At 37.2% G+C, this 16257-nt stretch overlaps 1 protein-coding gene across 5 annotated transcripts in view; it reads right to left on the bottom strand.

Annotated features, from left to right (window-relative positions):
• LOC127618205 (E3 ubiquitin-protein ligase UBR2-like) overlaps positions 1-13164 on the bottom strand; it is a 56102-nt gene extending 42938 nt beyond the window's left edge. For all 5 annotated transcript variants that reach the window (XM_052090523.1, XM_052090524.1, XM_052090521.1 and 2 more), the window contains exons 1-5: positions 13024-13164; positions 8254-8513; positions 5112-5190; positions 2805-2915; positions 565-695 (exon numbers count right to left, since the gene is read on the bottom strand). In XM_052090523.1, coding sequence (XP_051946483.1) covers positions 565-695; positions 2805-2915; positions 5112-5190; positions 8254-8513; positions 13024-13107 — 665 coding nt within the window. In that variant the 5' untranslated portion in view covers positions 13108-13164. The remainder of the gene's footprint in view (positions 1-564; positions 696-2804; positions 2916-5111; positions 5191-8253; positions 8514-13023) is intronic.
• Positions 13165-16257: the final 3093 nt, after the last annotated feature.

Consider the following 16257-nt stretch of genomic DNA (forward strand, 5'->3'; position numbering starts at 1 on the left):
TTCAAGTAAACGCACAGCTTTGAAGTAGTTCCAGGACTTGACCGCATAACAGTTTCATACCACTTCACCAAATTATTTCACTTATGAATACTAATAACTTATTAATCGTGTGTTTAATATACTTATAATACTGACTTTGCTCCTGAGATAGTTTGTGTGAGAGAGGGGAAGCACAGCTCTTTTTTCCACTATAGCTATGCAAGGCTGATTAGGGCGAAATACATTGTAACAATAAAACGTTATTTCAGATAATAGAAACTGTATTGATCAAGTTGCGGGGATGCGGCTCTATTTGTTGGTCTGGTATGTGTGTAAGTGCAGGTGAGACGAGGGAACACGATGGCTGATTTTAAACTGAAATTGAAATAAATGAAGGATAATTTAGACATTGTTTTTTCATCCTTATCCAATGGACTTAACCAATGTCTTTGTTTTAAATGCTTATTTTGTTGTGGTAGCCTTAGAACGTAAATGAACCAATCAGAATCAAGCAAGAGTAATGGCGATAGTGATGATTGTGTATTTAGCATTAAGGGAAAGGACATGAGTGTGCATTTGTCCTACGGTGACTCAAGGCCTTCAGGTAGCTCATCATCTTTATCCCATGTAAGCATGTCCACAGCATATTTGAGGATGATGGAGAAAACATTGTATGTGCGGGCGATCATCTCAGCAGAAATATTAGCCAATGGATCCTGCCAAACAAGATAGGGAGTGTGAGGTTCTCTAAAAACTAAAAATAACCAGTTTATTGTTAAACTTTAAAAAAGGTTTACGCTCTTTTTACCAATGAATTTCCGTGACTTTTCAATGACGTTTCCAGACGTTTGTGAATACTGGAAACCGGTTTGCTACTGTATCATTTAGAGTGATTTGAAAACCATTTCAACTCATTCATTACATAGAACTGACTCAAATGGACGAATCACTAGGGCTGAATGTTTTCGAATTTGGAAAATGTTAATTGCAATTATAACTGCAATTTCATTATTAACATAAAATAATAATAATAATAATAATAATAAATGTTTCCATGCGACCAAAATTACATTATGGGCAAACATGCTCTATGTCTATTGGCAGTACTGTTCAAGAAAGGATGTTAAAATGTTAGTCCTCTTAAAAAGAACCAGACTAATAAATACAAAATACAATTAAATATACACCGATCAGCCACAACATTAAAACCACCTGCCTAATGTTGTGTTGGCCCCCCTCGTTGTGGCAAAACAGCGCCATAGACTTTGTCAGTTCAAACCAGTTTGGCCATTCTCTGTTGACCTCTCTCATCAACAAGGCGTTTCCGTTCACAGAACTGCCGCTCACTGGATGTTTACCATTTAAAACGTTTGGGCTCACTTGACTGAAATGTTTCTCATGATCTTAAAAACCTTTTGATCTGAAGGCGTATGCTTAAATGTTTGAAATGAGTTTTGTAGACAAAAATATAATTGTGCCAACATATTCATTTATTTCATTACAAAACTAAAATTATATTTAAAAAAAAAATAATGTTTTTGAAAGGGTTGACTTGGACCAAATAATAAAGAAAAGCAGCTAATAAGTACCCAACATAAATGGGAACACCTTCAATATTGTTTAAAAAGCATCCCAGGATGATACCTCAAGACGTTGGTTGAGATTATGTCTGCAAATTCTATGCAAAGGGTGACTACTTTGAAGATGCTAAAATATAAAACATTTAATAACTTTACTATTATCCTTAAATGTGAAAAATAATAAAGAATGAGTAAGTGAAACTAAACTTTTGACTGGTAGTATGTGTGTGTATATGTATATATGAAGTTTTATTTTAGCGGTACATTGACGGAAGACATTACTGTAAGTGGTTGAGTGTGCAATGGCATTGTAATGCACAGAAATGCTCTCATCCACTCTTCTGTCCACAAAACCCTATGTTATTAGGTTACTTAAGATTTGGATTAAAGTAAATTTTAGTGGCAAAGCGTATTTTGAATTATGCAAATTAGCAATCATTGTATCTAGAGTGTTGTATTTTAAAGCGATATGAGCACGTGTAATACACTACAGAGAACAGCGCTGTGCACATAGTTAGAGCAGCAAGCATTTATTTATTTAATAATATATTGAGAGTTGATACACATCATACACCGTTTTGGATTTTATTTCAATTAATCGTTCAGCCCTATGAAATTTCCATGTTTTTTGAGATTTTGTTTTATTTCCACAACTTTTCCAGGCCTGTAAATTTCAATTGAAATATTTCCAAATATTTCCATGTTTTTCATGACTGTGGGAACCCTATAAATAAGATTTTGGCCATATCAAAAGTTAAATAACGCTAAGGTACTGTATTCTTCTATGCAATTATGAAAGTCACAGTCCTACCAAGTGGGTTTAGGAATTGAGAAGTGCTTCCTCAAATGTACTACAAGAATTGCTAAAGAGCGCACAAAATCAAAAGTGAGTTTCATATTTTTAATCCATGACTGTTGCCCATAAATCAATCTATGCCAACATACCCCTATAAAGTTAACACCATTATTGCATCTAATAGCAGATATACACATTTTAAACTTCTCTCTCCATTACGTGGATCTCCAGGTCACACCTACCAATGACCTGGACTAACGGCAGTAAGGTGTTACGCAGCCACAAATAAGTATTCCTGAAAGTTCGCCCAGGAGAGCGGTTACAAACCAATGAAACAAATGCAAAAACACAATTGTTTTGGCCAGATTTTCTTCTAAATGACGTCACACACGTTCGTTCTTCGATTTGGTAGGAAGTGTGCAGAGGTTTAGACTGTATAGGTATCTTACCTTCTGGAAAGTGTCACTGATATTTGGCTCGTGTTTCTGACAGTAAGGGCCCTTCTTCCAGGCCTCTGTGTCACCGCAGTCACAGAAGCCTCCTCCCCCTGAGGTAGTCATCTAAAGAGAGAAGAGCACAAAGACATTTAAATTTACATATAGTCAATTAGCAGATACTTTTATCCAAAGCGACTTACAAAAGAGACACACAGCAAGCAATTTGTCATACAAAGTTTGACTGCAAAGTTTAAACAGTGGCTGGAGTAGTAAAGATGCTAGCACTGGAGAAAGAGACAGACAAGGATTGTTTTGTTTTTGTATTTGAAGTGCAGGCTAAGTACAGTAGTAAGTGCAACAAGTGTGGGTTGGTTAAGTGCTCGCGGAACAGATGTGTTTTCAGCTGGTTCTAGAATGTTGAGAAGGTAACAGCAGATAATGTGGAGGTTGTATGTTCATTCCGATTGTGAAATAGATTTTGAGCCTCTTTGTGATGGGATCACCAGGCAAAGAGCCACATACACACACATATATGTCTGCACCAGACAGCTCATAGTTGATCACCAGCCTAAAGAGACCAGACTGTAAATAAACAAATTGCTTTTTGAGGCCAAGATTCATCTCCAAGTTATTAGAACTAGAACTCATTTTCATGTCATGAGTCAATCTGCAACAGATATATGACTGCCTGGTCCGGTGTTACTTAAAACAAATACTTGTGAGGGCTAATGGGTTTAATTATACAGAGTAGCTACAAAATGTATTTGGACACTGAGGCCAAATTTAAATCAAAGAATTTCACTGCATTAGACCAAAATATAAAACAGAAAGGCTTTGAACAAATGACACAAGATCTTGTGACAGAACTAATTTAACTTTTCTGAGCCATTCACTTCTAATCCAACAGGTTGCAAGGTCATTTTAGTGGATCTATGAAGTCAGTTCCCCTCAAGTTCACATTGGTGTGCCAGCAGAGAAATCACAGGTGTCGTTCATCACATTTTGTTTGACAAGCAGAAAGTGTCCAAATACGTTTTGTCTTCATGATGAACAGCATTTTTTTTTTTTTTATCATTTAAAGCCCAGCAAACTTCTTTTGATGAAATGCTTTTCTTCAAATATGTGCCATTTTTTATTTAATATTTATTTTTATATTAAATGTCCCCTGGTTTTATATTTAGCCATCTAATGCATTCCTCAATTTTTTATGAGTGTCTCAAATGTCCAACTTTTTTTTTTTTTTATCATTTAAAGCCCAGCAAACTTCTTTTGATGAAATGTTTTTCTTCAAATATGTGCCATTTTTTATTTAATATTTATTTTTATATTAAATGTCCCCTGGTTTTATATTTAGCCATCTAATGCATTCCTCAATTTTTTATGAGTGTCTCAAATGTCCAACTACTGTTTGGGCCATTGTCAAATCTATTCCACTTCTTTAAGGTAAAACTCCAATTAAACAAAACAATCTACTCTTAGTCAGAGGTAAAAGTGAAAAACACTTGATAATTTGATTCAGTTTGACCATTTGCTTTTCACAGCTATAAAAAGGTCCATCTGTAATTTGACCTTTACAAGAACTGTACCATGAGTTTTATCATAATGGTTGATCAAAACAAGCACAATTTCTTCTGTGGAACACACAAGATGTTAAGCAGCATTTCGCCACAGTCACCATTCAATTTGAATGTGTCTTTCTCCATACAATGAAAGTGAATGGTCACTGAGGCTAGCATTCAACCCAACACTTCCTTTTGAGTTGGGTTTTGGAATAATTTATGGTTTGTTTGTTTGTTTTTTCCTCTCTTTTTTCTCCCCAATTTGGAATGCCCAATTCCCCATGTACTAAAATTCTTCGTGGTGGCGTAGTGACTCGCCTCAATCTGGGCGGCAGTGGATGAATCTCAGTTGCCTCCATGTCTGAGAGCGTCAATCCACGCATTTTATCATGTGGCTAGTTAAGCACGTTACTGTGGAGACACAGCGAGTGTGGTTGCTTCACGCTATTCTTCGCTGCACCCATGCACAACTCCCCATGCGCCCCACCGAGAGAGAGAACCACATTATAGCGACCACGAGGAGGTTACCCCATATAACTCTACTCTCCCTAGCAACCGGGACAATTTGGTTGCTTAGGAGACCTGGCTGGAGTCACTCGGTACACCCTGGATTCGACCTCGTGACTCCAGGGGTGGGCCCCCCCAACACATGGTTTGTAAATGAAGCCAGAATTAAAATTTTTGTGTGAACGTTCTCTGTAATAACATTAAAGGGAAGTGGCTACAGTGTGTTTGTGGTGACATTTTAATTTACACTTACCCTGTAGCGATGCTCTTTGTGAACACTGCCTAAGAAGCACTGCATACACAGCACGCAGGTCGGATCGGCCGCACACTCCCTGAGGAGAAATAACATCAAATGAAGTCACATACAGATCACCAGTTGCTCTGCTTACAAAAGGATATCTCAGCATCAAAGGTTCACACACAACATAAAAACCTCGTAATAAAACCACAATGATAAAGCCGAAAAGATAGACTCACCAAGCACTTTATTAGGAACAACAGTAAACCTACTTACTCATGCGATTATCTCATCAGCCAACCGTATGGCAGCAATGCAATGCCTAAAATCATGCAGAACAGATTGGGGAAAAAATTATGACAGTGATTTAAGCTGTGCCATACTGGCTGATTTGAGTATTTCTGTAACTGCTTATCTCCTGGAATTTTCACACTCAAAAGTCTCTACAATTTTCTCAAAATGGTGCCAAAAACAAACAAAAAAAAAAACATCTAGTTCTGTGGATAGAAACACCTTGTTGAAGACAGAGGTCAACTGAGAATGGTCAGACTGGCTCAAGCTGACAGAAAGGATACTGTAACTCAGATAACCCCTCTGTACAATTGTAAAGAGCAGAATAGCATCTCAAAATGTCAAACATGTCAAAACTAGAGGCAGGTCTACAGGTCTACAACAGCAGAAGACCACATCAAGTTCCACTTCTGTCAGCCAAGAACAGAAAGCCGAGGCTGCAGTGAGCCTACCATTTGTGTACCTCAGCAGAAATCCAGATTCTTCACACCAGGCAATGTTTTTGCAGTATTATACTGTCCAGCTTTTGTAAGCCTGTGCCCACTGCAGCCTCAGTTTTCTGTTCTTGGCTGACAGAAGAGGAACCTGGAACCTGTTGTAGCCCATCCGCCTCTAGTTTCAACATGTTGTGCATTTTGTGATGCTATTCTGCTCACTACAATTGTACAGAGGGGTTATCTTAGTTACAGTAGCTTTTCTGTCAGCTCGAACCAGTCTGGCCATTCTCTGAAGACCTCTCTCATCAACAAAAATGTTTTCATTCATAGAACTGATGCTCACTGGATGTTCTTTACTTTTGGCACCATTCTGACTCAGCAGTTACAGAAATATTCAAAACCAGCCCATCTGGCAACACCAATCATGCAATGGTTGAAATCACTGAGATCACATTTTTTCCCCCCATTCTGATGGTTGATGTGAACATTAACTGAGCTCCTGACACATATCTTTATAATTGTATGTATTGCACTGCTGCCACACTATTGGCTGATTAGAGAAAAGCATTACTTGTTTCTGTACGGAAACAAAGCAGAACTGTTTGAAATACACACTCTTGTCACCTTCGGCCTCTTAGCCGGCTTACTGTGATCTAGCCTTAAGAATTTAACCTAACAGCAACCTGACCTAATTCAGCAAAGACTTCTGACGGATGTGGGAATGCAGTGGACCCAGATTATCCCAGGCCAAACTGCTACAACCACTTCAGTGTGTCAACTGCATAAACACATGGCTTAGGATGTAAACACTAACTCTGCATCACTGCGCCTTCAGACTAAACGCTTTCCGACTTCTCTGACATCCATTCTGTTCCAGAACCTAATGAACTGCCTGTAAAGAGGCCATTCAACCCAAACGCGTTTTTGCATCCATCTGCACTGTTTTTGTACTGCTTTTCTATGTAAACATCTGCTAGATAGATGTCTTTGACCTTTGTGGCCTGTCTCACTGTTTTTAGCATCTTGCGCATGACTTACTTGTTTTTAAAGTCTCGAGACTAGGGTTGGGCAATATGGCCAAAAACATTTTCATGATTTCATATTGTTCGATATTTATCACAATAGGACAATGGACAACTGGCTCTAACAAGGATAGAAAAAGATGTGGGAGGCCAGATGTACAACTAAACAAGAGAATAAGTACATCAGAATCTCTAGTTTGAGAAATAGACGCCTCACATGTCCTCTGAGCTGACAGCTTCATTGAATTCTACCCGCTTAACACCAGTTTCATGTACAGCAGTAAAGACAGGGGTGCAGGCCTTATGGGAAGAATTGCAAAGAAAAAGACACTTTTGAAAGAGAAAAACAAAAAGGTTAGAATGTGCAAAGAAAAACACAGACATTAAACAACAGATAATTGGAAAAGAGTGTTATGGATCTTAACCCCATTGAGATTTTTTTAGATCAGTTAGCCTATAAGGTGTGTGAGAAGTGGCCGACAAGACCGCCACATCTATGGCAAGTGCTACAGGAAGTGTGGTGTACATGTCTCAGGAGTATCTGGACAAACTGACAGAATGCCAAAGATCTGCAAAGCTGTCATTGCTTCACATGCAGGATTTTTTATGAGAACTATTTTAAGTTCTGAATTTTTTTCCAAATTGTAATAGTAATTTTTTACGTTATTAATGTCCTGACTATACATTGTGATCAGTTGAATGCCACGTTGGTTAATAAAAGTACCAATTTCTTTCCATAAGACAAAAATCTGTACATTATTCCAAACTTTTGGCTGCCAATGTACATTTCATACCATTAATGGGTGAGAAAATCATTCCAAATGTTTGTTAGACTTCAAGAATTATTGTAAACATCCGATAACTTGCTTGTTTACAAGTAAACTCCAGAGGGTAAGCTACATTTGAAGTATACTCCATTTAGGATTTATTCCTACATAAGGTGTGATCTCATTTCGATGAAATTTCCCAAATTTCATCATCTTCAGCTGAGGTTTAACTCCATTGAAAAACTTGTGAGGCTCCACACTCCAGCTCAGTTGGTGGCATAATGCACCATAAACTGGATTGCCAACCGCCAATAAACATCACAAGAAGAATTTCCTCCTTTTCTTAAAAAGAAAACAATAATCACACTGGTAACACAGGCAACATGCGAATGTCAAACTCTACTGGAATAATCCTTGCAAAGTGCCATTTGTACCACACATGGAGTTGCTGCCCATGTTAAGCATTCCAAATCAGTCTTTTATGAGGTTCAAACTCGTTTCGGATGCTATGAAGACAGCAAACAAGGTTTTTTCAAGCACCTTTTGAGATCCAAACAAAGCCATATTGGTGCTGTCTACATACGAAAAAAACATCCTTCTTTGGCAGGACCAAGGAGATTATAAGGTACTGATGTTCTACCTGCAGGAGTACGTTGGCTCCCCGACTTTGAAGACATGGCCACAGAGCTGTGAAGGCTGATTGCCCTGTTCCAGCTTCGCCAAGCCCATGGATGGCTCTTCCCCGCACAGGTACCACTCCAGTGGGGACTGAAGCAACAACTGGGCTAGCAGGTCCTCATTCTGAGGGTTCAGGTTGGGTCCCAGGCAGTAGATTTTGGGGACGTAGCAGGCCAAGTGCCGGTACACCTCTTGGGGCAGGTTGCTCACCTGTAGCCAATTCTGTGGACAGATGGGTAAAGTTTCAACAGATGGGTAATGAACAAACAATTGTTCAAGTAAAAGTTGATGCCTGAAAAACAGAAATAAAGCCCCTTAAGTGTTGTCATATTTTTGCACTTTAATTGGATTTTTGATTGGATTAGCCTTCAAGTTAATACCCTGTTAATTACTGCTACACAGCATGTAACCATGAAAAAGCAAATACACAAAGCCCAAAAAACCTTCAAATCGAAAATGACAAAGCAAGCAGGTCAGGTGGACAAAGTTTGAACAGGAACTCTGGTTGCTGGGATTTCTTCGACTGTAGTGCTTGCCTTCATTGCTTAATATTTGGATGGCCTTACGGGACAGCTTGGGAAGGGACAAGCAGAATTCACCTCAAAATATATATTTTTAGAACATCTCAGTTTCAGGACGCCAAGCCAATTTCCATTCATGATGATTTATGTATGAAATAGCCATGTGGTCCTGCTTATTTTTGGATAATCCATTAAGTAAATACATAACAAATGAAAGGTACTTCAAATCTAATGTTATTATTTCATTTTCTTTGGAACTTTGATGGATACACGCTAAAAGATTATTCTCAACAAATGAATGACAAGACTGGTATCAGCTTCATATATGTAACACTTGAGTTATACACAATTGTTTATAACTAATATTATAACAGTAAACATTATAACTAACATTACAAGAGAGATATATCCAACTCTAAAATCTGACTGAATGAGCCACATTCAAAACCTTTGTAAAAATGGTATGAATTTATACCATCTAACAATATTTTGGTGTTTCTTCAACTTGTCAATGTCATGCCCAAGGAATTATTTTTTTATTAAAGAAAACATTTCTACTTATTTATTTTTTGCAAGCTTAGGATATAAAAAAAATCTACGTAAAAACTGTTTTTTTTAACAGGACTTAATTATTTTCAAATGTTTGATTCTCCCATATATAGCCTCTCCATGATTTGAAATAAAGCGCAATAGCTGTCATGTAACTAATGCTTTTTATAGATAAAAAGAAAAGGAGACCGTTCATCAACATGTGCGCGGCGGGGCCAGGTATGGTCTTAAGCTGGTGTATAACTGCATGATAGACGAAGCTGAGCTACAAATACACTGTGTGCAATCGTACTGGGAATATTACCGCTGTCTTTTATATCAGTCTCCGTGATCACGTTCATTCAGGGCGCGAAACACGTGCAGCTGATCAGATCGGGAGCAGCATAATGACAAGCGTATGAATTCTTATTCTCTTCCGTATTCAGCCTTTGATGGATTTATAATGTAACTAACTTATACGTTTGCATTATTAATTTTTTTGGCAAAATTTTGATTTCTCAATTAAAAAATAATAATAAAGAATTGTCAAAACGCAAATTCAAATTAATTGAAAAAAATACAAAAAACCTCTAAGCCCTACCTTGTATGTGCAGATTTTCCTATTTTAGCCTCATCCCAGATGCAGACATTCAACATTAAACTAAGAAAATCCATTATAAAAACACAAATTAATATACATTATAAGATATATTACAATCTAAACAAAGAGTGAAATAAACATTTACCATTTCAATATTTATTGTGGAATAATGATTTCAATCAATCAATAAAATATATCACAAACATTAACCCTTCGCTAAGCTCCGCCCCCCTTGGTTACAGTTACTCGATCTGAAAAGCACTGCAGAGCTCCCCATTGTAATGAATTGGAGATTGCCGTGAATGACAAAATTTTAGACATATTATTCTAATTAACAGAATGGATAATATTTTTAGGTGGACTGGTATGAAGAGTGACAATGTAATGCATATTTGTCTGAAGATTTTTTAAGAGAAATGTTTAAATTACACAGTCATTTGATTAAAAGAGGCCGTGGAGACTGTGAATCAAATTTTAGGCAAATGATTATTACTACAGTTGGGAACTGAGAACAGGTTCTTGTTCTGAACCGGTTCCATTCTTAAAAAAATACCAGAATCGTATGATCTTCGTGACTTTTGGTAACATGGCTGCAATTTTTCACCAAAGCAGCTGGAACACCACTCTGAAATACTCTTGACAGTGTTTCTAGCAGCACATCTTTGCGGTAAAGCAGGCACACGTGCACGATTAATTCGGGCTTTCATCCATATCGTTGCGCATGCGACCCATTTGAATTTGACGTGAGAATTTGCTATTTTATAGTACCATGGAGAAGTTCAACCATCATGTGAAACGTCTTGACAACGGCGACATTCTGAACAGCACTAATGAGGGAAAGAGAAACACCTGCTCAACACTAGCAACAGTTGTAAGACTTTACAAATTTAAACATCAACACCCTTACTAACATTTATCCCAATTAACTGTAACAGCATTTTTCATTACAACTGTGGACGTTGTGGCCAAGAAAACTACAAACAGCATGAAATTTGGAAACAAGTCATGCGTATGTAAGTACTTTGAGTTGGATTAAACTGAAAAATAAGCTGTAATCAAATGATTGATGATCACTTGTGTGTGACGTTATTTTTATATTATTATCTGTATAATTTTTTTCAACATCTGAAGTACCATATTTTGTTGTGGATGTCCCAATGTGGAAACAAAATGTGCACTTTTCAGAGAACTCAATAAAATATTCAAATTATATTTTTGTTGCATTTGAGGGCAAAGCATTTTTAATTGTGTAAAATAGGCACATAATATAGGAATATCGAGTGCAGGGCCATGAATCGAATCAAATCTAAATTGTATCGCAGCAGACATTGAAGTATCTGCAAATATATTGGATGGCAGGCCAAGAGAATCGATATAAGATTGTATTGTGATGAAACGTCCGATTTACCCCCCTAATATTAAGCTGTAATACCCATAAAGGCTGCATGATGAATTGAAATAAGATTGAAATTGCCATTTTCCATGGTATGGTTGACCTTTACGTGGAATTGCCCGAATCAGAACCGGAATCAATCAATTCCTTCTGATTCCCATCCCTATATAGAAACTCCCAGAGGGAACTGGCTCAGTTTCCCCATCCCCAAAAATGACTTCCTGAATGGAATTATCTGGACTGCCAGGAAGGGAAATGTGATAAATTGGAGAATGCTGTAATGCCATAGTGCCACACCAAGCATTAAATAATGTATAAATATAAATATTATATAATTATTTATTTAATAAAAAAACTAGCCTTTATATTAAATGTAGCCTTTATTCAATAAAACAATCGGTATAAGCCTGTAGATATCAAACGCTATAGTGAAACCATCCACTGTATCTGTCATGCAAGACAAAAGGAAATAAAAGGTATAATTCTGACAGCTTTTGTTCATGAAGGAAATATTATAATAACCTAACTGACATCACACAGCAAGTATTATCCAGAGCCGGTCAGAACAGTTCTTTTTTTGGTACATACGGTGGTTACGATTACGGTGCTTTGCTAAAGGCAAACAGGGATTACGTATGCACAGTAAGCAGAACCTGGCACCCTCTGTGACTGTCTATATCGACCTACCAACCTGGATTTAGTACTAAAGCATATAGCCATATAATCTAGTGTCTGTAAAAATAAATAACCAAATAACCATGCAAGAATTTACAATCAAATAGGAATTTTTATCAGTAAAGATCAAAAGTGGAGACTATTAATTCCATGTTTTCATGCATATGTTAAGATATAGTCTAATATATCCAGTGTGCATTGTAGCCTTTCAACTTCTATCTGACAATACAAACCACAACATGATTAGGGTCTTGCATGTGATTTAAAATAACCAACATCTGAGCTATTTTGGTAAAAAAACAAACCAATAATTATTTTGAGAAGGGACATGATTAGTTAGCAAAACAACATGGATACGAACAAATTTACCTAGATAAAATAACAAATTAATGTTTGTTTTTACAACCACAGCACTGGTAAAATGTGTCAAACCCATTGCCTCCCTAAACGCCTGATATTCATTGGTAGAAAGCTCATAATGACGGCTTTACATCAGTAAAACACAACAGATCAATGGTTTATTACACAATTACTCATATCGACTTGTTTGAACACATTTATTAAGTGCGCCAGAGGAGCTGTCCACGCAAAAATGTAAATACCTTAATATGTGAGCTAATAACAGCATAAACTAGGCTATATTACATCAGAGTCTAGATGTGATGAACAAAGCAGGCAGCGTTGTTTTTATCGCAGCCTTCTCACAAACAATGACAAATCTGTTTAAAAGCCCATCTATTTGCCAGCCAAGCTTTCAGTAACGCTTCAGATGCGAGAAATATAAACCTCGGAATATTTCTTTATAAAACTTGGCGATGTTTTATAGAAATATAGTGAGTGTCAGGTGTGTGTTTTGCGGTTAGCGAGACAACACAGGGGAAGCAACCCAAGCTATAGAGCGAGAGAAAAAACAACAACATAAATTTCACCGGGCCCGCAACGATTTTAACATTTAAATACATGCAATTACTATGAAGAGTCGCTTTCGGAAGCATTTATAAAACTGTCGCCTACCGCAGCGGTGTCTTTAGCGGAGAAATTGAGGAAGTCACTGCACAGAGCGGACGGTGATTCGCGAACTGTCTCGACCGCCGCCATCTTTCCCTCAGTGTCCACCAGCAGCCAGCAGCAGTGGTGAGGGAAGCGGAAATCAGCCGCTCGTCCTACTTCCGCCACGGAACTGGAGTCAACTTTTTAGCTGACTAATGGAAATGTGTCGCTGTTGTTGCCCTGGTGACACGCCACTCCCTCTCACATGTGTTTTGCCAAGTCTTGTGGTGCACTTAAAATTAAAAACGAAAATGTTGTCTTATTTACCCACCCCCATGTCGTACCAAACCGGTATGAGAGGTTTTGATGAATGTTCTCACAGCTCTTTCATTATGATGGCAGTTCATACAGACCACAACAAAATACCATAAAAGTAGTCTGTACTACTACTTGTGCACTGTATTCTTAGAATGCCGATGGCATGAAAGCTCAGTGTGAGTCATAATTCTATGAAATTCTTCCTCTTCGCTGCAGCTGTCAAATATTGTTTCCCATTTCGCACATTTAAATTAGTGGTGTTTGGTTTCAACATAAGAGCCAGTGGTGTTTTGGCATCAACGTCAAAACTGGCACAACACACCAAGGTGGTATTTTTAGAGTGAATATGAATACTATTTCAGAGCTTATTTGGAGGGAATATTATCAGTGAATAAATATTTATTTTACTTTCTGTTCCAAGGGTTACTTGGGGGGAGCTTGACAGTCGGGGTTACTGTGAGAGTATGTGGTTTTTACATATGGTAAAGAGCTGTATGAAGATTCTATAATATTTCTTTTTTTTTTTTTTGTTCCATGTAAAAATAAGAGAACACATGTTTGGAACAACATGAGGGTTAGTAATTATGTTTTTGTTTTTTGTTTTTTTTTTTGTGAATTTTTTTTTAACCCTCTTGTTTTCTTAGGGTAATATTTGATCCAGCACATGTAAAGAATACATTATGAATACAGTATAATTTTCCAGTACCAAACATTTGCTATACTTTGTCAAGACCATCAAAGCTAACAAAATAAAAAAGAACCTTGATTTCTGTTTATAATTGTTTAAGAGAAATAACAATTTAAAGCAAATTGTTCCTTCCATTGTCTTGAAGGGTCAATTTTGACCCGTATAAGAAAGACCAGATGTGACCTTTCACCTTGAGACTTTTTGGATGTTATACAAGTTTACATTGCAACTTGTATATGTAAACTTTACATTGCAATTATGGATTAAATTTGACCTTTAAAATATAAATTTTTTCTCAAATAAAGCCTCTAGCAGCTAGAGTCTAACCCCATGCTGTTCTTGCTCCCCCAACCTGCTCCATTCGGTGCTGCATCTATCCCACAAGTTGCATTCTTTTCTTTCAATAAGTGTTTCTGCACACATACACATGTCCACACGCACACAGAGGGTATTTTGTACAGTTTTGCACAATTAATATGTTAGTAAATAAGTTTACTAAACAATAAGAGTACAATGGGGCTAAATGCCCCACAATGGTAAAAGACCTTTTCACTCTTGATTTTCTACAAGCAGAATAAATAAGAAATTGTTGTAATATAGTTAATATAGTATTTATAATATAGTTAACAATGTAAATTAAGACATCCCTGACCAATGTTTAACAAGTTTGTAACAAAACAAAACAAAACAAAAAAAACTTTTAAAATAATTTTACTCCATTAAAAGAATATTCCGGCTCAATCGACAGCATTTTTGGCATAATGTTAATTAGCAAAAAAGTTTTAGGGTTTGTTGACATTACATCGTCATGGCAACAAAGTTGTAAAATTGGCTATAACTTACACAGAAAAGGTTAGTAAGTGATTGTTAGGACCCAAGCACTGTAAGTGGGGGGGCCCTATTGTTTTCTTAAGAATTACTGTTAACATTCTTCTTTTCAAGGTCTCAGGGGATTTTGGGTCACTTAACATGCTCTGTAGCACATGCCTTTTCACCTACAGTAACCAAACTTTGTACACATATAGATCTCATCAAGCTGGACACCTTTCACCCTCATATCCATAGGCTCTGCCCAACAGGAAGTCTGCCATGTTGCATTGTTTGAAAAACGCATGATCTGGAATTTAAAATACTCCTCCTAGAGTATTTATGTGACATTGAAGATGCTAAATTGCGAACAGATTTTTTATATTTTTAACGGTGTTGCCATGGCGAGGCGATAAAATAATGACAAAAAATAATAAAGAGGTGAAGTATGAAGTGCTCATATCTTCGGAGTGCATTGTGTCAAAATTTAGATTTATGTTTGGTATTGGGGGCTGATCACATGGATATGACTATTGTGGGGCACGATCGTAGCGCCACCAACTGGCACAAGGAAATGGGCCACTTTTTACAGACTTTGGAATAGCAATCTTATTTTAATCTGAACTGCTTCAAATTTATTTCATAATGTCAAGACAGTACAGATTTAATATTATGAAGGGATTTTCGATATCTTAACTACTGTTGCCATGGCAACATATTAAACAGAATCATAGGCCATTAGGGCTGGGCAAAGCTTCATTCATGGGTGTGTAGAGGGGGCTCAATAGTGCCAAATAGAAAATGGCCATGTTCAGGGGACTCTTTAGCACATCCCTTTTCAACTACAGTCACCAAACATTTTACATATTGTATGTAGATCTCATCAAGCTGGTCAACTTTCACACCATAGACATTAGCTCCCAATAGGTTGTCAGCCATTTTGGATTGTTTGAAAATGGCATGCTCTGGAATTTGAAATACTCTTCATAGGGAATTCATTTGACTGGCACCAAACTTAGGAAACGTCATGCCAAAATATTGAAGATGCTGAATTGTGAACGGATTTTTGATGTCTCAAACAGCGTCTCCATGGGGATGTGATAAAGTAAAAAAAAAATAGGAAGAAAGAATTATGTCATATCTTCTGCATGCATCATTTGATTTATTTCAAAATTGACTAATATGTTTGGGCTTGAGGGATGATCACATTGATGTATCTACTGTGGGTCACGGTCGTAGAGCCACTAACTGGCAGCAGGAAGTGTGGCCCTTACAACAGTCTTTGAAAAAAACATTTACATGTACACAAATCGCTTAAAAAATGTGTATGCATTGTTTTACTAAAGCCGCCAGGAGGAAATGGGCCCACTGTGCTTGGGGTTGTTGATTGCTGCTTGCAGTTATATTATCACACTATAATCATGTTAACACACATAGTGTTTATG

The sequence above is a fragment of the Xyrauchen texanus genome, chromosome 24, assembly GCF_025860055.1.
Source record: "Xyrauchen texanus isolate HMW12.3.18 chromosome 24, RBS_HiC_50CHRs, whole genome shotgun sequence".
Taxonomy (NCBI): Eukaryota; Metazoa; Chordata; class Actinopteri; order Cypriniformes; family Catostomidae; genus Xyrauchen; species Xyrauchen texanus.